General features: G+C 36.3%; 1 protein-coding gene across 3 annotated transcripts in view; it reads right to left on the bottom strand.

Annotated features, from left to right (window-relative positions):
* The window catches only part of AUH (AU RNA binding methylglutaconyl-CoA hydratase), a 38882-nt gene extending 17611 nt beyond the window's left edge, over window positions 1-21271 (bottom strand). For all 3 annotated transcript variants that reach the window (XR_015696700.1, XR_015696699.1, XM_087715888.1), the window contains exons 1-6: window positions 20980-21271; window positions 17275-17342; window positions 17105-17192; window positions 11975-12061; window positions 10248-10340; window positions 8910-8966 (exon numbers count right to left, since the gene is read on the bottom strand). Coding sequence is in view for 1 of the 3 variants with exons in the window: in XM_087715888.1 (XP_087572014.1) it covers window positions 8910-8966; window positions 10248-10340; window positions 11975-12061; window positions 17105-17192; window positions 17275-17342; window positions 20980-21199 (613 nt within the window). In the remaining 2 variants the exon portion in view is untranslated. The remainder of the gene's footprint in view (window positions 1-8909; window positions 8967-10247; window positions 10341-11974; window positions 12062-17104; window positions 17193-17274; window positions 17343-20979) is intronic.
* Window positions 21272-22144: the final 873 nt, after the last annotated feature.

Here is a 22144-nt window from a genome sequence, read left to right as displayed (position 1 = left end):
CCCCCCGGAGATACTTCAGAACTGGTTTGGGACTCAGGTTTGTGTGTTCAAGTGTTTGATTATGGTTTTATTTGTTATGATTTGATTGTTTTAATCTGGGCTGCTTGTGGGGATATATACTTTTATACTTATGCACTCCCACCCACCACTCACACACAAACCATTGCCTCCCCCCCCCCTCCCAAGCCACAAAGATGGAATGGTTGGGGATCGCTCTTCTAGTCTCATTTTAGGCAGAAAGCCAGCTGAATGATTTTGGGCTGGTCACTCCCTCTAAATCCTAGAAAAAAATGAAATGGCAAATCAATTCTGAAATTCTTGCCCGGATAACTGTAAACTAGCAGTCAACACTGTCTTGATATCAACAAGAAACATCATAAATTACTGAAATACATGATTATGGCAGTGAGAATAAATTTTGCCCTATAGTGGAAGAAGATATAATCCCAACAATATTTGATTGGGAACTTAAATTTGGAAAATATGCAGCACTGGCAAAATAAACAATATATATTCACAACAGAATTTTAACTAAATGTAAGCAAGAATAATTACAAGATATCACACGGCATGGCAAATAAAAACATTTACAGTTTGGCCTCTCTGTTAATCTAAATATTTATGAATATTATAAATTAGCAAAAGCACAAAAATGGGAAAGTCAGAAACCAAATAGCCATGGGTTTTTTTTCTTTATACCTCTTAGGTTTTGTCTATTTCTTTTTTATTCAATATGCATCAACAGTAAATAATATTACAGTGGAGACCTTAATATTAAGTAATCATCTTAATACAAAAACATTTATTGTATAAAACTATTCTGATATAATGTGCAATTGCTTTTTATACTCAGCTTTGGATGTAAAAGCTAAATTAAGCTTATTAATGCTGACATTTTAAATCATAATTAACACAGATATACTACCTTCTTTTTCATCTTTAATGGTCTAGGTTATCTAAATATTATAGTGCCACTAACGTATAGTCAGCACTGCACAAATACCATGATATTTAAATAAAATAATATATTACATATGATTCAAAAGAACAAAAAGAATTCTTGTTTTCTCACCTAATTCCTAAAAAATTGAATTAATGCATTTCAAAAAAATGTTCTCAATGTAGTAGCAAATTTAGGTACTATAAATATTTCATATGATTTATCTGTGGGATTTCTAGCATAAGCAAAATGTGAGTCTTTAACCATATATTCCAGCTGTCTAAGATTAAAATGTCTCCTTTTGCTTTTTTATTTATATAAAAACATCCCAAAGTACGAACATCTTTGTAAGAAAAAGAAACCATTTTCATTTTTTTATGTTCTAAGATCTATAAAAGAAATATTCAGATAACATCTGAAAATGGTCGATTTATAGTTTTATTTAAATTTCAGAATGAGAGTCACTGAAACATGGCCTGCAATTGAAATGAATCCTATTAAGTAGTACATAAAAATGATTTGCTCATAGCAGGATATTTTTTTTAAAAAAATCTAGTTAAAAATGTTTTAATGTGCATTTACTTTTTATATTTCCAATACACCAAAGTGCTTAAATTTCAGTGTGTATGCCTGTAATACTTTCAAACTGTGGGAATAAGTAAGAGGATCTTTTGGAGGATTTCTATGTAGCTGAGAATCCCGAATTAAATTAAAATCACTGTGAGTTAACAGAATGGAATAAGGTTTAGGAAAACATCTTTGTAATATTTCAAAACGTTATTCTTGAGGCCATAAAAGTCAATCAGAGCAATAGTGTTATTAATCAATCTTTTCTAATAAGAAAATAAAATATCATTCAGTGTCACAAAGCTTGTATTGTACTTTAGTTTTAGTTTTGCTATTAAGCACAATAACTATCCTTATACTAATACAGGCTTGTCCAACTTCTGGGTCTCAAGAAAAGTAGTTCACCTGGTAGAATATTTCCTGTAACATAAGATGTGGCAGTAAAATTTCCCCACTCACCCACCATCTTTTTTAATCTGAGCCCAAATAGATTTTAGCTGATAACTTTAGGCTCTTGCCTTATAGTGTAGGCAAAATATTTCTCAAAACCAATTTCCCAACATGGCAGACATCTTGTTCTGCGGAAGCATAAAAACTAATAGATACATAAAGAAGGATTTAAATAATGATTATAGATCTAATCTAAAAGAAAGTAAATATAATAAAGAGAAAACAAACCTCACTCTACTAATATTAAAAATGGGCAAAAAAGCTCTTTATTATAAATCTATGGTAGGCTCTGGCTTAAAGCTCCTCACCTCTCTGACTCAGGAAATAAAAATGTAGAAAAGAAAGCTTCTATATTTATACAAGAGCAACAACTGTTGAAGTAAAGGAAAACAAAACAAAAACAAGTTTGTTACAAAGCAGATAAATGCAAAAGCTGTAAGAGCACATCAGAGAATTTCACAGAATGTGTACGTTTTAAAATATTTTCTCCCAGAAGAAAGACAGTACATTGCTGGCTTTAAAAATAATTAAGTTTCTTGTTTCCTGTCAACAGACATGACAGACATGTCAAATCATTTTTCCTCTTTAAATTTAGCGTTTGCGAAGGAAGAGCTGGTTAAATTATTATTTTACTTTTACTTCCTACTTTATTTTATTTCCACAGCAAGAATCAGCTAGCAATGAAAAGACTTCCTCACTCAATACATTATTTTATGTAAAATTAACAGAGGTCAGCTGATCTGCAAATCCAAAAGCAAATTAATTTTTTAAAATGTATTTCAAATAAATCATTTATGTATTTTAAGTTAGCAGATACTGTATGTAATGAATTTATAATGAAATTGTTCCTTTTCTTCTAAGATCTTGATTCTGATTGCATGTGAAATAAATAATTAAATTCAGTACTTCCAAATCGTTATAAGAGCTTCAGCTTTCATAGTTTTAGGGCCTCGATATAGATCCCAGATATACCAGTATCCGGATTCATAAATCTACTTTTTCATCCATGTATAGATTAATTAAGGTTTCATCATTAATTCCAACCTCATTATTGCTTCTCATATAAATAGGAATACATCTCACATTCGTATGTTTTCTAGCCCAACAAAATTTGAGACAGCTCTCAGAGATTTCAAGTGAATTTATATGCTTGTCCAGGTTTTCTCATTATTATCTGAAGTACAGGTGAAACTCGAAAAATTAAAATATCGTGCAAAAGTTCATTTATTTCAGTAATGCAACTTAAAAGGTGAAACTAATATATGAGATAGACTCATTACATGCAAAGCAAGATAGTTCAAGCCGTGATTTGTCATAATTGTGATGATTATGGCTTACAGCTCAAACCCCAAATCCACAATCTCAGAAAATTAGAATATTGTGAAAAGGTGCAATGTTCTAGTCTCAAAGTGTCCCACTCTAATCAGCTAATTAATCCATAACACCTGGAAAGGGTTCCTGAGCCTTTAAATGGTCTCTCAGTCTGGTTCAGTAGGAATCACAATCATGGGAAAGACTGCTGACCTGACAGTTGTGCAGAAAACCATCATTGACACCCTCCATAAGGAGGGAAAGCCTCAAAAGGGAATTGCAAAAGAAGTTGGATGTTCCCAAAGTGCTGTATCCAAGCACATTAATAGAAAGTTACGTGGAAGGAAAAAGTGTGGAAGAAAAAAGTGTAGAAGCAGCAGGGATGATCGCAGCCTGGAGAGGATTGTCAGGAAAAGACCATTCAAAAGTGTTGGGGATTTTCACAAGGAGTGGACTGAGGCTGGAGTCAGTGCATCAAGAGCCACCACACACAGACATCAGAAGCGTCTTATCTGGGCTAAAGAAAAACAGACCTGGTCTGTTTCTCAGTGGTCCAAAGTCCTCTTTTCTTTTCTGATGAGAGCAACTTTCTCATTTGGAAACCAAGGACCCAGAGTATGGAGGAAGAATGGAGAGGCACACACTGTAAGATGCTTGAAGTCCAGTGTGAAGTTTCCACAGTCTGTGTTGATTTGGTGAGCCATGTCATCTGCTGGTGTTGGTCCACTGTGCTTCATTAAGTCCAGGGTCAAGGCAGCCGTCTACCAGGAGATTTTGGAGCACTTCATGCTTCATTCAGCAGACAAGCTTTATGGGGATGCTGACTTCATTTTCCAGCAGGACTTGGTACCTGCCCACACTGCCAAAAGCACCAAAACCTGGTTCAATGACCGTGGGATTACTGTGCTTGATTGGCCAGCAAACTCGCCTGACCTGAACCCCATAGAGAATCTATGGGGCATTGCCAAGAGAAAGATGAGAGACATGAGGCCAAACAATGCAGAAGAGCTGAAGGCCGCTATTGAAGCATCCTGGTCTTCCATAACGCCTCAGCAGTGCAACAGGCTGATAGCTTCCATGCCATGATGCATTGAGGCAGTAATTGCTGCAAAAGGGGCCCAAACCAAGTACGGAGTACATATGCATGCTTATACTTTTCAGAGGTCCGATGCTGTTCTATGTACAATCCTTGTTTTATTGATTGCATGTAATATTCTAATTTTCTGAGATTGTGGATTTGGGGTTTTCATGAGTTGTAAGCCATAATCATCACAATTATGACAAATCACAGCTTGAACTATCTTGCTGCTTTGCATGTAACGAGTCTATCTTTAAGTTGCATTACTGAAATAAATGAACTTTTGCACAATATTCTAATTTTTCGAGTTTCACCTGTACAGCTTGGGGGGGGGTGCCTTTTTCATTTTACAAGGCTTATAGTTAAATATAACGTCCCAGTTATTAAGGCAAAGTGTGAACATTTGTGTATGCATCACTTTCTATTTATAGCAGCAATTTTGTTCCTATAGTTGGAGGGAAGTAAAAAGAGGCAACTGTTTAGGCTTCAAAATCAAAGTCATACCATTTCCTTTGTAGAATTTTCTATTTTCTATTTTTAGGACAACATTGTAAGACATTAAAACCTTCAGCAGTCATCATCTAATTTACCATACAAGAAATTAGGCATGTGCCAAACCTTTTGTGGTTTAATATTCTAATTCTGGAACTAACATGTATTCTGGAAGTGTTCTGGCCCCCAAGCCACAATGTCAACCACACAATGGACCATCCTGATGCCAGAAAATCAAGATGCCAGAACAGTGTATTTCAAATTCAGATCACTTCCAGAATATATAGAATTGTTAAAGCGATCAATTTCAGAATCAGTATATTCTGTGAAAGCTTTCTTGCTAAAAACTAATAACTCAAGCTTGCATCATTCAAACCAAATGTAAAGTGTTTACATTGTTTTTCTGTAATTCAGAACAATCCTCCATGTTCTCTCTCCAAAGCAGGTAGGTAGCATTTATGCAATGACATCATTGTACATGTGTTGCCATACTGATTTGCTGACAATACTGCTACTTTGGAGTACTATGTTATTGTTCAGAATAAAAAGTTAAGGAAGATTATCACCTCAATTTATGACTGCAACAACTTATGATCAACATTCTGGATTCCATTGTGGTCATAAGTCAAGGACTACCGGAGTACACAATACTATATTTTGTGTCTTAAGTATAAACTAAAGTAACAATAGCAACAACAAAACCACATATTTAAATTAAAATATACCACAATACAAAACATAAAGTGTGATACACTGTGGCCTGCAGAAAAAAGAGCACAGAAAAGTAGATAATTTTTCCTGTTATATAAGCTGTCAGGAATTGAACTGCAAAATGGATAATCATCACCTCTAAAAATCTATTCTTCCGAACACATGCTTCAGGTTTTATTATGACTAAAGAAAACCTATGTTAAATGCACGATTGTGCTAAGTCAGCTGTACAAAAGTGCGTGGGTTGTTGATTTAGGTTGTACTTTGAAGACTTTGATTCAATATCAGTGTTTTTCAGTTGTAGCAATACATTTATTAAAAGCTTCTAAATGAAAAATGCACAAATATTGCTTAGGTTCACTAAACATCATCTGTTGATGTTTACCACCCACTTCCTATCCTTATCTAAATCTACTGATCTGTACCAAAGCTTAGGGTAGGGGTTTCTGTCAGTTTTGCCAGGATATAAGAAAGGATAATATAAATAAATTCTGTTTTTCATATTTATCAAATTTCACACAAATAAGCCAATAGTCCAAACTATGATTAAGGAGCAAGACTGGCAAATAAAGTCACCTGATATTATATTACTTATTCCAAGTACAACTGAAGAATAACTAGAAAAATATTTTAACATGCTGCATAATGCAATGAAGCTTTTAAAAAACCAGATAATGGGACATTATCTGATTTTTTTGTATGCAAGAAATGTATGTCGATTAGTGTACATTCAAAGTGACAATAAAGTTATTCTAACTCAAAGTAATTTGAAGAACTATTGCTAGATTTATTAAACCAGTTACAATGAAATTCATCTCAATCAAATTCTGTTTTGGGAATAGCAAGCAGGAAACACATGCAAGACACACTATTCTTCTTAATTTATATACACCTCCTTCTATTAGCACTTGAGATACATTGTTTAATTATTTGGAAATAAGATTTGTGGTTCAAACATCTGCTTTCTATAATATAATATTACCATTTCTCTTGAGAGTATTTATTTTTGTAGGCATAAAACAAACATTTTCAAATAATATAAAAAGCAAATAAAGTTGAGTTTTCATACAAACTAGTAATGATGAGAAATAATTTGATTACAACATCAAGACTTCAGATTATTCATGAGCTCAAATAGTCAGATCCAGATTTATGATAATTACTCAAGTGTTTGCTTATAAAAATGCTTTGATTTTATAAGTGCCTCTTTGTATCGTTCAAGAAACATGTCAATATTCTTAACTTCACAGGTCCAAAAAAGATACAGTGCTAAATCACCACATGCTATATTTTGTAATTCAATGGCCGTTCTGCACCTTCATGAATTGTTACCATGTACTAACAAAAGAGCTTGTGCAACTTGCTATTATCGTTGGGGATGTATAATTCCTGCACAGTTCACCCTTGAGGGACATGTCATAAACAAGGTATCTACTAGAAAATAAAATGACAACCTTTCTCCAACATTTTGTCAAAAAATTACTGATAGACCTTCTGGTGAAAACAGTCTTCTCTTTTTGTTTCTTGTACAAACTCTCCTCCTTTTGTTAGCTTTAGGTTACAGATAGTCCTCAATTTACAACTGTTCTTTTATTGACTGTTCGAAGTTACAACGGTGCCGAAAAAAGGGACTTATGATATTTTTTCAGACTTACAACATTGTAGCATCTCTATAGTCATGTGATCAAAATTCAGATTCCTGACAACTAGTTCCTATTTATGACCATTGCAGTGTCCAAGGATTATGTGATCTCCTTTTGGGATCTTCTGACATGCAAAGTCAATGGGGAAGCCAGATTAACTTAACAACCAGGTTATTAAATTAACAATTTCAGTGATCCACTTAACAACTGCAGCAAGAAAGATAGTAAAATGGGGCAGAACTCAGCAAATATTTCACGTAGCAACATACATTTTGGGCTCAATCGTGGTCATAAGCCAAGAATTACCTGTATAGTTATACAAACCAGCTATTTTTACATTATTCACATATTCATCAAGCATTGAAATATTTAAAATTTGATGAATGATAAATATAGTAAATATTAAAATATTTAGCCACCTATCATAACGAAAAATGATGCAGTTGATAAAACAGTCAGTTTTTCTCTTCATGTTCCCATTTCAGACCTTAGTCACTGAAGTAGGAAATAGTTTGTATTTATAATTTCTTCATGAAGTAAGACAAAACAATATCAAATAAGTCTGTTTCACCTTCTTGTAACTCCTACATTCTGAAGGAAATAGGATCTTCAATTTTTATCAGCCAAATCTAAAATCATCTGGCCAGTGCAACTATATCTACAGGTAGTCCTCAACTTACAACCATTTCTTTAACAACCATTCAAAGTTACAACAGCATTGAAAAAAGTGAAATGACCATAGCAGCATGCCTATGGTCACATGATCAAAATTCAGGCACTTGGCAACTGGCATGTATTTATAACTGTTGCAGCATTCTGGGGTCATTTGATCAGCTTTTGCAATCTTTCCAGCTGGCTTCTGACAAGTCAATGAGGAAAGCTGGATTTGCTTAAGGATTGTGTGATTCACTTAATTGCAATGATTCAATTAGCAACTGTGTTGAAAAAGCTCATCAAATCGGGCAAGTCTCACTTAGCAACTGCTTTACTTAGCAATGAAAATTCTGGTCTCGACTATGGGTTTTAAATCAAGGACTACCTGTATATTGAAAAGGAGAAAATTAAAGAAGTGCAACTTCTCCTTCCTCTTTGGGTAGTTTGGGGATTTTTGCTGCACAGAAGAAAACTAAGCAGCAAGCCAAGTACCAAGGAGTTTATTTCTGTGTTGTTCCCTAATGCTAAAAATCTTCATAAGTAAAAATGGGCAGCATGCATATCCATGCTTGTTGTTTGTACAATGGTATTAGAAGGCAAAATGTCCTACAGTTTAAGAGTAGATAGATATCCTCACCAGCCCAACCTGGCTTCATTTCCATCTCCATGACTACTCACTTTCAATATTATTGGTAAAACATTCACAACTTTATGACAGTTATCAAACAATAGAGATGGGGAAAATGTATTGAAAGTCAATTTGGTGAAGTCATTAATATATTGGCCTAGAAACCAGGAGACCATGGGAATAAAAACCAATTGGGTGACTTTGGGCCGGTCACTCTAGTTCAGCCCAACCAATCTCATAGGGTTGTTGCTGTGGTGAAAATAGGAGGCAGGACTATATTAAGTACATTCACCACCTGGAGTTACTGTATATACAAACAACTCAGAATGCAAATGTTGTTCAAAACTGGCCACCATTTGGACACCATAGAAGAGATGGAACATAACAATAACATTCATAAAGAACTGTTATATAATTATGAAAAAAAATCCATACCTGCACCAGGAATGATCGCTAATTTTGTTTCAACTAGTCCCATTTTTGCAGAAGAAGCTAAAAAAAAAGTAAGTTGGTTTTTGAAAAACCTACAAATTGTTTTAATAATATAACAGGAACTTAATAAAATAAACTGTAGCTTCACTGTAATAGTTTCAGATAAAAGTGAAAACACTAAAAAGGGCAGAATGGCTATGTTTCAATTCAGCACTAAGCCATGGTTTACTAAGTAACCAAAAACAAATCCCACCGTGCCTTAGGTTGAATGGAGGGAAAACGTTTTCTCTCAAAAGGCTCTGTACCCTTTCATTTTTCAGAAAGTGCATGCAGGATGTAGGAAATCAACTCTTTTTAGTGCCCATATGCAAAGATCCATTTCTGTTCTCCGTAAAAAGCCAGTATGTGTCATGATTTTCTAATATTTTCATAACCAGAAAAATTCTTTGTATGACAATTGTTCTGCATACAACATATTCCCATCTTCTTTATGTATTTTTCAATACACTGATTTCCAGCTGAACTAGGATTGTAAATTGTAAAATAATAAACTGGACTGTCCAAAGATTAAATATTTTAATTGGGATATATTGCTGTTGCTTTTAAAGTTATTGTTTGTATTTTTATTTTTTAATCGCCGGAAACTACCTGAGTTGCTGATGCAAAGAAAATAAATTTATTAATGTATTTAAAAAACTGCTTCTAAAAGGAGCAATTCAGATACAGGAAGTTTTAATTTATCCTCTCTTCCTGGGAACTTCCCCATTTAGAGCAAGGCTACAGAATATCCATCATGCAAATATCCTGCCTGGATTTAGTGTTTGGTTTTATGACTAAAAGCTATGAATAGACAACGGTTAATTATCTTTTTCCATCATTGGTTTTATTAATGTTGCAATTTTCTGTATCTGAATGAGACAAGTAAGAGGTGAGGGATCCATTCCAGTTTTAGCAACCACCTCCATCCAACAGTCTAAGGTTGAGGATGTTTCCAGGACAGGTGACATGCTAAAAACCTTACACCTACTCTTGTATAGTGGAAAAAATTGTCTTAATGTGAACACTTCATTAACTTGTTCCTTTTTCTTTATCCTCTTTTGTACTTATTAGGAACAACCTTTCATGACACAAATCACAAAAAAATTATATTAGATTAAATACATTTACCCTGGATCCAAAACTTAAAAGTTAATACTAATACTAATGTAAGTACTATAATAATTATCACAGTTGAGATGTTCAAAATTTCATTAAAATAGCGTTCAGAAATCATTTTCCTACACTTGAATTAAATAAGGTTTAGAAAAATGCTTTAATTTTAAAAATAGGACTAAATCTTACCTGCCACTCTTATATCACAGGCTAGAGCCAATTCTAGGCCGCCACCTAATGCAATGCCATCTATTGCAGCTATAGTTGGTACTGGAAGATTAGCTAAAAAGCAAAGTTTTAAAAAAAATTCAGCCAGTTGTCAATATTTCAAACATAAAATTAATTTTACAAAATTTATAATATCTATTTATTTATTAATGTATGTGCCACCCATCTTAAGGGTGATTCTATAGATAACATTGTTTTTGTTTCTTTTCAATATTAACTACAAACTAAAGTCTGATTACAGAGATATTTGGGATATTAACAGCAATAAAAAAATAAAGGTACCAGAATTAATTGTAATAAGGAGCAGTTATGATAAAACAGCAATTCATGATATGTAAATATGCAAATCAAAATAGATATATTATCTATCCATGAAACTAACAAATATGAAAGTTATTTACTTTATTATTTTAATTTATATGCCACTCCATTTCCAAGCAGCCAAGGTCCTCCTGGCTACAGACTCCACCTTTTGTTCAAGTAGGAGCTATGAGATGAGGAAGATCAGATGAAAATTATGTTATTTAATAGAGATCTGGAAATCACATAAGCAGGGCATGAAAATAACAACCCTACTCATTGTTTGTCACCAGCATTTACACACCTGTACTACCAGTGAATATGTCAGTTTTACTTAGCTGCTTGTTTCAATACAAGTTAACTGACTTAACGCTAACAGGAAGTTATCACTGAAAGACAATAAATTCTTAAAATACTGTCATTCCAATCTTAGGTAACAACAGATTATATTCAAGCATATCTACAATATTAATGGATTCTTAACTTCATTATCAAAAATTTTTAATGAATTTTTGGAAATACTCTTTCTGAAGTGCTGATGAATGTAATTTCCCTCTTCACAAAATAATATTTAGCAACTGGCATGTTCAGTGATAGATCCATGAATAGAGGTGGCTGTTAGATGGATTGATGGCAGACTCCATCCTCCCCTGCTCTCTACCCATCCATCTTTTTATCATATTGATGTAATATTCTCATTGTTTCCTTTGTCATTGTTTATTTTACTGTTCTATTATTTTACTTCTGTTCTTTTTACATTATTTTCATTCTTATTCCTTTTTATTATTGTAAACCTCCTAGAGCAGACCTATGGCGAGATAGACAGCAAATAAATTTAACACATAAAATAATAAACAGAACTGACAGCTTGAAACACAATTATAAAATAATTGTAAGTCGAATTATTTACAAATACAATCTTTTGATACAACTGAAAAAAGAAATGCCATAGCTCTACTTCTCTCACTCTCAATCCAACTGTTTAGAACACATTTGTTTTAATATTACAACAGTTGAAGTTTCCAATTAAAGTTTTCTAGGAAACATTTTGATTTTTTTTCTGATTTGATCCTATTCAAACTGTTTTGAGAGTTTAACTTAATTGTGAAAGATATTCACTGAAATAAATTCTGTCTATACATTTACAGGGTTTATTTACACTCAATTCAGTAATACTGCATTAAACAACAGAGAAAAATGTAAGAAAATTAATATTCTTTAGTGACAATTATATTATACATCTCTTTGACATGTTAATGATAATTACTCTTATTTATTACAAAGTTATGAAAAATTTAAGCAGGATTTTTTTATCACAGAACTTTATTTACTACTACTATTCATGATTGATTGGCTATCAGTAATATTTCAATGAAAGTTGTACTTACCCATTTCATTAATAGTGGATCTTGCTTTTGAGACAAAAGAGCTTACTTCACTAGCATGCATTTTAACTCTTTCTTTAAGATCAGCACCTGCAAATGACATTTTATGGTCTATTTAAATATCATCACGGTTTCTGTTCAAATCAACCCATCTTCCCCAACCTGACTATCCGTCAAATGTAAGAACACCAGCATTTTCATGAATGGCAAGGCAGGCTAGGATTTCTGGAAGCTAGGCAATATAAGTAAAATAAACCAAAATGGCATAATCCATTCATACAAAGTTACATGGAAATGGAAATCTATTTCTTGACAAGATCTTGAAACTCTGTCACTTCTCTTTACAAACATTTGGATACAAAATAAAAATTTTGTATTTTGTATAAATAAATAAAAATTTGTATACAATTTACAAAGTACTTAAAACATATTTTTATATGTACATTTCATAGAAAACATGGAAATAAACCAGTCCTCATTTCATAAAGGGCAAAAAAACAAACCAAGCTAATTTCCAGATGGCTATAACGGTTTGTGTAAAAAGGGATTTGTTTTTTCGTGATAACTCTGAAAACTATCTCTAAGTCTTAGTGTTACAAACATGATCTTTTGAATGCTATGACAAAATGAACACTTTTACAAACAAAATAAGGAACATGAAAATAAGGAACATGTCTTCTTAAACAATCCAATAAATAATTCATAGAAATCATACATTTTATCCAACACCAGAAAATAATTGTTTCAAATTTCATGTTTAATTCTCTTCTGAAGCAAAGCACTCCATTAGAGCATGACAGGGGTCCTCAAACTACGGTCCGGGGGGCCAGATACAGCCTGCCGAAGCCATTAATCTGGCCTGCGAGGGACCACAAGGCTACCCTACCCACATCGCTCCAACTATCCACCAGCTCCAACCACCTTCTGCAGGCTGAGGAAGCCAGAAACGGGATACACAGAGGCCTCAGGAGGCCAAAAATGGCCCCGTTTTGGGGCAGAAGAGTGATTCTGGAGGCTGAGGAGGCCAAAACTGGAATTCGTGGATGTCTCAGAAATCCAAAAACAGGCCTGTTTTTGCGTGGCAGAGTGGTTCTGGAGGCCAAGGAGGCCAAAAAATGGGCCTTCAGAGAGAGGGAGGGAGGAGAGGGAGGGGGGAGAGAGATCTGCACATACCCCAAGGCAGCCGCATCCCTGCACTAACCTTCTTTCCACCCCCAGGTGCATAACAAATTAAAGTTTAATTTCTGTGTATTGTTTAATGGACTGCTAAATTGGCCATGCCTATCCAGTCACATGACTACCTAGCCACACCCACCCAGTTACATGACTACCTAGCCACACCACCCAGTCACAAGACCACCTAGCCACGCTTGCCCAGTCACATGACCACTCAGCTAGTCCGCCCCTCCTACAGGCTGAGGGTCCATGAATTGGCCCCGTTTAAAAAGTTTGAGGACCTCTGATTTAAGAGATTTTAATTGTTCTATACAGTCAATGTAACAAGAGAAGAAATTTACTAAGCCTATAGTAAGTTATTTAAACTTAGATTTAAAACAACTTTTCTATGTAAAGGCTATATAATTTTATAATTGTAGTTCACATGCTATGTATCCATAATTAAATGTGACTGAAACATTTCATATAATTATCCCACTCATGTATATTAAAAGCCTATGATGACAAAAATTAGTGATGCAATAGCCATCACTTTCTGCCAAGATTTTAAAAAATTAACAAGTAAAACAAAATTTGTGTCAGATTATAATATGCCATTTATACATTTTCAGAGATAGCAGATTTATATCAGGCATTTGCAGATATTAGAATTAGCTATTTCCTACTGATACCATATAATTCATATGCTCCCCTAGATCAAGAAATGAAAAATACTCAATTTATTTTGTCTATTTCAATGATTGCTGTATTAGTCTTCATTTAACTAGCTGAAATCTATTTTTGTTGGACCTGAAACTGAGGAGTGCAATTATGGAAGGATTATAATTATAAGATTGTTGGATGCAAGAACATTTGAATGTTTGCACTTATCTGATCATATCTAAGAGCTCTATTAACACAAAAAAGGTTTACATAATCCAAAGAAATTATTCTCTGAAAAGGCCAAACTCACACATATTATTCACACATGCTTTTTTATAAATCAATTTCAGAATAATTTTGTAAATAGTTATGTGATTTCTGCCTCTAATTAACAGCAACAGAGTATATACCATTTTTATATTCTTAATCTAGATATCTAGCAATCAAAAAGTATCAGAAAATTTAAATAACTGGCAAAAAAGTACTGACATTCAGTGACATCAGAAGAAAAATAACATTATAACATTTTCTGGTTATTCTCAGCCTACACAACTCAATAGACCTCTTCTAAAATTATGGCAACAGAAATAAGACTCTCTTCAAAACTACTGCCTTGGCCACAAGTTACACTTACAATAAAATAAAATATGTACTGTCTTTACATTTGCTATTTAGTTAAAATGGATAAAAATTAATAATGGTGAGCTGCATGACTATGCAATGTCTGCAGCACTATAGAACAATGCTGAATTATCTGAGTATAAGGCTCAATTTTACATTTTGAAACTTTAAAGAAAAAGACATAGAAGATGCCAGACCATAGTAGCAACATAAAATAATGAATGAACTCAGTAGATATTTAAACACATCGTTTTGTTTCATTTCCAATATGAGGAGTAAACAATAATATTTTACTGGCTGCTACAAACTAGGTCCTCTACTTCAAAAAACGTTCTTCAGAATAAAACTATCACTGTAAAATGCTTAGTAAGAGAGGTGACTAACCCTCCTCTGTAGCTCTTTATTGAATCTATATACTGTTAAAACTCTCAAATGGGATAACTTCCAGAATGTGGGATTCATTATTCCCCAAGGGAATGAAAATTTGGGAAAGTTGTGGCGCCTCAGTGCTGCCGGTTGCTATTTTTTCAGTACTGCCGCCACACTGCTATAGTCATGTGATCTTCATTCTCAACTTTCCCTAACAGCTTCATGGCCTTTGTGAGTCAGGGGAAAGGAGGGGAGCAGAGGGCAGGGAAGGGAAGAGAGATTTCCAATGTTCATTGTCAGCTTCCTACAAGGAAATTCAGTGGGGAAGCTGAGAGAAATTCAAAAGTCACATCTCCTCCCACTGAATTTTTGCTCTCCATGGTCATTTTGTTTCTCTGTTTAAGTAAGAAAATATCTCTGAAATAGTGATCCAGTGAGTCACAGGTTGTCTAGGTTTCTTTAATATTACTGGTTTGAGAGTATTACTTCTTGTTGATCATAAGATCCTCTGAAAAACTTTGCAGCTAAAGCGGCATATAAAATACCCTTAAATAACAAATTTTAGAAAGCTACAATATTCATTACTTTTCTAATATTAGACAAGGCAACAAATAAAAAAATCATCATACTTTTCCTTTTGGCAATGCTTAATTTCAGATACGATAGTGGATTTTCATGGCAGACCAGGTATGCTCTGGAATCACAACCACTGTTCCCTCTAAGGTGCGCGGCTGCGCAACCACACATGTGGCAAGAAAACCCCGTGCAGCAGTTTCTAACAAAATCTAGTTAGCATGGGTGCGGGGATGGCGGCAGGGGACCTCCTAGGCTCCAGCTGCACCTCTCATTACCGTCAGTCGCCCCGTGTTCAGCAAAGCAAACATGGGGAAGTCCTTTGCAGGCGGCTAGAACTGGCCGCCCACAAAGGCCCTCTCCAGACTTGTTTTGATGAGCACGGAGCGACTGATGGTAGTTTGTGCCGGCCGCGCCTGCTCAAACTAGCGTCAGTCGCCCCCGTGTTCAGCAAAGCAAGCCCGGGGAGGTCCTTTGTGGGCGGCCAATCCTAGCCGCTTGCGCCCGGCGCTGCAGCCGAAATAAACCCCCAAAGCCCCTGCCGCCACTGGAATATCTGCTGCCTCCTCCTCTTCCTCCAACAGCACTGCCGGATTTGCCACCCAACGCTGCGGCTGAGGTGAAGCCGCCAAAGCTCCCGCCAGCACCCCTGCCCAGCTGAGGTGTTCCGAGCAGAGGGGGAGGCACAGCCGCCGCTGCCATGGGCAGGGGCGCCAGCGGGAGCTTTGGCGCCTTCACTTCCGCTGCAGCGGAAAAAAATCAGGTGCTCAGGCATGAAAATGTGCCGCTCAAACACTATACTTTTCTGCTCACACTGAAAAAAAATTAGAGGGAACATTGATCACAACTGTTTCTTGAAGAAGTCATTGTTGTGACTAGAAGGGCCTTTTTGTGCAGCTTTTAGTTGTGTTCCAGTTGCACCCAATCCTAAATCAAGAGGTTCTATGCTCAGTCACTCAGGCCCTAATTAATTCATGTTTTACATTGGGCTGCTTTTGAGGAATATTTAGAAGCCTCAGTTCAAAAACACATAATGGCAGTCCATAGGTTACCATTGCAATTGGGACTGGGAACTCTTATCTCTGTCATAAAACGTGATATCCCATGACTGCATCATTTAGCAATGACAATTATGAAAGTAATATTTGCTGTCCTTAAAACAATGGCAAATTTAAATGTTTATGTTTCTAACTGTAAGTCATCCAGAATCATGAATGTGAGATGAGAGGCTATATAAAGCATTGGGTTATTAAATAAGGACCTCACATGATTATTAATCAGCTTTCCCATTGACTTTGTTTTTTAGGAAGCAGTCAGGGAATGCTGGACATTGTGATTGTGTGACTGTGGCTCTCTGAGAGAAGTGCAAGCATATGGCTCACATGACTGCAGGGACATGACTGCAGGGACACATGACTTCAGGGACATGGCAAGGGCTGTTATTCCAAGAATATTAAGTCCTCCTCATTCAGCATTGTTGTAACTTGTAATTGCTGAACAAATGGTCATAATCTGAGGACTGCCTGCATAGATATAGATATTTAGAAACACGCACACAAAGTCAGGAAAGCTCTCCAGTCTATATATCTCATTACATGTTATGGAACTTTTTTCTTAAAAGGGCACAGCAAATATTACTTAAATATAGAATTTATCTATATTTAGTTCCAAAATAAAGGATTCTGAGTTACCTCTGCTGAGTTTAATAAATCATGGATTTCTAGATGGATAATAAAAATTAAGTTTGCATACCAGCACAAAATACCCCAGGAACTTCACTTCGGAATATAACTGTCCGTACTTTTTTGTCTGTTTTCAAAGCGTCCATAACTTTTGATATCTACAGAGAAAAGGTGTGGACATTATCAACACTAATTTTCAGTTTTTCACATTAGTAAGTAATTAAAGTTTCATTTACTTACCATTTTAATAAGATTTTTATTAAGTGCATTTTTTGCCTGCGCTCTGTTTATTCCAAGTACAACAATTCCTGTATGCAGGGCAAAAAATAATTACAAAAATCAGTTATGCATTCCAAAACATTTAATGCTACATTTTTAAGACTTCTATGTCTTTGGGGAAAAATGCAGGAATTTATATGAATAATTATTGCGGAGCATTTATCTGAAAATGTAGGTGATATAATAACTAGTGTGAATATACTTACTTAATACTTACTAAATAAATACATTTTAATATATTTCTTATTTGAAAAACTATACTTGATAATTTGGAGTATTAAAAACAAATATAGTATATTACAATAGTGATAATAAAGAAAGGCAGTAACAGTGTTGATAACACTGAAAAATAAACTTGTATGCCAAAGCACCTGAGGGCAGGACAAAAAGCAATGGGTGGAAACTAATCAAGGAGAGAAGCAACTTAGAACTGAGGAGAAATTTCCTGACAGTCAGAACAATTAATCAGTGGAACAACTTGCCTCCAGAAGTTGTGAATGTTCCAACACTGGAAGCCTTTAAGAAGATGTTGGATAACCATTTATCTGAAGTGGTATAGGGTTTTCTGTCTAGGCAGGGGGCTGGACTAGAAGACCTCCAAAGTTCCTTCCATTCTATTCTATTCTATTCTATTCCATTCCATTCCATTCTAGCATACTGCCACCAATAAACTGGATCCTCATTTTAGCAATTTTGGAAGGATGGAAGGCTGAGTCAACCTTGAGCCAGTCAGGAGCCAGTCAACTCCTGGCTGTGGGCAGAGTTAGCAATAGCAACAGTTACAGTGGAACCTCCAGTCACAACCATAATCCATTACAGGACTTCGGTTGCAACCCAATTTGGTCGTGATCGGAAGCAAGACTGACTGTGCATGTGCATACAAAAAAAATTGTGCCAAAGAGGAAATCGCCGGGACAGGGAAAATCACTACAGCTGTGTTTGATCGCCACCCGAGTATTTATTCACGACCAGATGCAAAAAATTTGCAAACATTTTGGTCGGCATCCAATTTGGTCGCGGTCAGAAGCATTCGTGACCCGAGGGTCTACTGTATATACCAGTGATGGTGAACCTTTTTCTTATGGTGCACCAAAATTGTGTGTGCACGCACTATCACGTGCACGCGCATGCCCACACCAATTCAGTCCTCTCCGCCATCTGCACATGTGCACACAACATGCTGCGCATGCGCACACGGCCCCTCCCCAGGCTCCAGAGGCTTTCCTGAAGCCTGGGGAGGGTGTAAACAGCCTCCCCCGCCCCCCTGGAGGCACTCCTGAAGCCAGAAACAGATAGTTTCAGAACTTCCGGTTGGCCCCGTGGGCCGTTTTTCACCCCATCCAGGCTTCAGGAATCCTCTGGAGCCTGGGGAAGAAGAAAAATGGCCCCAACGGGCCAATCAGAAGTTCAGAAAAGATCCATTTCTGGCTTACAGGGAGCCTCTGGGGGGGGGAGCATTTTCGACCTCCACATGTTTCAGGAAACCATCCGGAACCTGAGGAGGGCAAAAAACAGGCCCAAAAGGCCAACCGGAAGTTTGTTCTATTATTGTTATTGTTATTTTATTACATTATACCTACATTATTGGTTCATTTTTTATTTTTGGGGTAATATCACATTTACAACATAACAACTGTCAAGCAACAGACTAAATGAAACTTTTATTTTTATTTCTTTTTCATATGCCTAAATCATAATACAATGGATTAGGGGATCAATGCAGGTTATGGTTTTATTGCTTTCAAATTTTTAAAATAAGTTTTGTTGTTGTTCATGGGGGGGCTTTTCTACTATGTTTTGTTTTTAACTTTGTATATAACTCCATCATGTATGTGAGTTGAAAAATAATAGGCATACATGTGTCAAAATGACTGTATTAAAGAAATTGTTCAGAACAGAACATTATCGTCTCTAACCAAAACAGCATTTTATGTAACAAAATTGTATAAAAATATCTTATTAAAGTAAAAAGGTAAAATAAATTAGAAATAACATAAAATAAAGTAATAAGATAACAATAGCAATAGCATTTATCCTTATAAACAACTTTACAGTGCTTTACGGCCCTCTCTAAGAGGTGTACAGTCAGCATATTGCCCCCAACAATTTGGGTCCCCAAGATACAAGTTCTAAAAGAGTACATACTTAAGACTAATCACTATACAAGTAGTCATTGACTTATGACAAAATGTATGTTGCTATGTGAGACATTGGTTAAATGAGTTATTTGTTAAGTGAGTTTTGCCCCATTTTATGACCTTTCTTGCTACAGTCATCAAATGAATCACTGCAGAAGTTAGTAACGGCTGTTAAGTGAATCTGGCTTTCCCATTGATTTTTCTTGTCAGGTTACAAAAGATGATCACATGACCCTGGGACAGTGCAACCATCATAAATATTAGTCCGTTGTGAAGAGTCAAAATTTTGGTCATGTGACCATGGGGATGCTGAAATGGTCGTAAGTGTGAAAAACAGTCATGTCACTTTTTCAGTGCTATTATAACTTTGAATAATCTCTAAATGAACTCTTATAAGTTGAGGACAACCTGTACTATAAAACTATCTACTCACTATAAATAATGCACTATAAATTGGAATAGATGTGTTTCATCTCCCAATCTTCCATATGTTTATTAAAAAGACAGGAAATGATAATTAAAACAAGCATAAAATTAGAGATATATTTTCTCACAAAGCATAAGTTTTGAATGCTTTTCCTCTCAAAGTACACTTTTCTCCTCTCACTTTACTTATCTAAAGTAATCATTTATATTGATCTCTGAATATATTGCAAAATTCAAGAGAATGACATTCAAAGGATAACCTGTACATCATTCCAGAAGACATAATCAGTATATCTGTGTAGGTGCATCCGATCAGTTCGATTTAAAATGCCAAGACTTTATTGTGCTTTTAGCATAAGTTATGTGCAGACATTCTTGATATATTTATAAACTTAAAGATTTCAAAATGATTCGAGTATCCGTGCATATTTTCCAAGAAGTTCTGGATTCTTAAACACCCAGAACGTAAGAATTCAAATAAGAATAGAGACCAAACTTGGCAACATTAAGATATGTGGACTTCAACTCCCAGAACTCCTCAAGAAAACACTCTAGCTAGAGAATTCTGGGAGTTGAAGGCCGAACACCTCAGTGTTGCCAAATTTGAGAAACACTGACATTTTTAGAAATAGGAACGTGTATCAGCGACAGCTAAATGACAGGCCACCTTCAAATAAAACGCAGGACTTTCAACGTGTGCACATCAGACATCCCGACCTTACAACCCCAGGCACCCATCCTCCCTGGTCTCCTAAACCAGCATAAGGATTTCCCGAACCAGCGACTCTATCAGGCAGCATTCACATAACACGAGAAAGAGCCACGCATGCGCTTTATGATTATGGCAGCTCGCGCGACCGGCCCCCACCAACGGGAGAATTTAAAGGGTCAGGCAGCTTCATCATTTCGGACAGATAATTGGATGTGGGGGCGTCCCATCGTCGAGTCTCCGCTGCTGACAAGCAAAAAGAGACACCCAAGCCTTATCTGCTGGGTAGAACTGGGGGAGGGAGGGGGGAACACAAATGGCTTTCTCTGAGAGGTTGACAGGTTAAAAAAAAAAAAAGACCCCGGCTCCATCCACGCCGGCTACTGCCGTTACCTTTATGCTCGTCGTCCAAATACCGAACCCGCAGTTCCTCCTCCAGTCCTTTGGCTTCTGAACTGTATTTTCTGAAGGCCGCGGTCACGCCAGAACAGCTGCTCGGTCTCACGCGGCCCAGGGAGAAGGAGGAGGAGGCGGGCGACCAGGCGACGGCGGCTAAACCCCCTGGATGGTAAAAAAGCCTAAGAGCCACCTTAGCTGCCGCGGTAGCCGCCATGTTGCCTGTCTAAGGAGCACGCACACCGAGGCCGGCGGCACCCCCAGCCCGTCTCCAGCGCGGTCACGTGACGGCCACTTTTCGCGCGGACTGCCAGAGGAGCGGGGCCCAGCCGGCAAAGGGCCTGGAAATGCATGTGACTCCGGGAGTCATTGGAGCCGGAGCTCTGCAAGGGCATTTTGTTCTCGATCGATTCTCCGGAAAGAGACCCTCTTGTTGCCATTCGGTCAGGGTTTTATCCCCCTTCGCAGAGGCTAAAGAATGGCCCAAGTCGCATGGGGCTTACAAGTCAACTTTTCCTATTTATTGCCTTGGAAAGTTCCTCGCCGGATGGAAAAGGAGGAACAAAATATTCACTAATGAAAAAAAAATAGGACTTTCCTTTATTTTTTGTGTGACTTTTACTGTTTTGTGCCTCGATTCTGTAGGGGACTGTGGTGCTGATATAAGTTAAGATCAATAATCTTCAGGATTATCACTGATTTTTATTTTTTTCTATCAAAGATTTTTTTATTACATTTTCATTTTCCTTTATACTATCACTTAAATACTGTGCAGTTAAAAAAAAGAAGCAATAAACAACTCATAACACTTCTATCCTACATACACCCTTCCTTCTACCCCTCCAACTTTCATTTCTCCCTTCCAACAATCCCCTCTTCTACTTCCCCTCCCCCTCAGCCATTCCTTTCTCCCCTTCCCACCATCTCACCCTCCTTACATTCCCTTCTCACTCCCTCTTAATTCCCCCCTCTTCTTTCCCTCTACACCTCGCTTCGGTGTATTTCTAGTATTCATTGGTCTATTTGTTTTGTACTAAAACAAAAGAAAAATAAAAGGAAAAAAAAGAAGAAAAGAAAAAAAAGGGAAAAAAAGCAACAGTATCCAAGTGCATTCATTGTTCTGAAAATTGAGTCTATATTTCCACCCTCCCCCCCACCCACC

The sequence above is a fragment of the Thamnophis sirtalis genome, unplaced genomic scaffold (assembly GCF_051295495.1).
Source record: "Thamnophis sirtalis isolate CommonGarterSnake01/CBP01778 unplaced genomic scaffold, rThaSir2_p1.2 scaffold_5, whole genome shotgun sequence".
Lineage (NCBI taxonomy): Eukaryota > Metazoa > Chordata > Lepidosauria > Squamata > Natricidae > Thamnophis > Thamnophis sirtalis.
The sequence above is the reverse complement of the archived record's forward strand: the minus strand, read 5'-3'. Positions and strand labels throughout refer to the sequence as shown.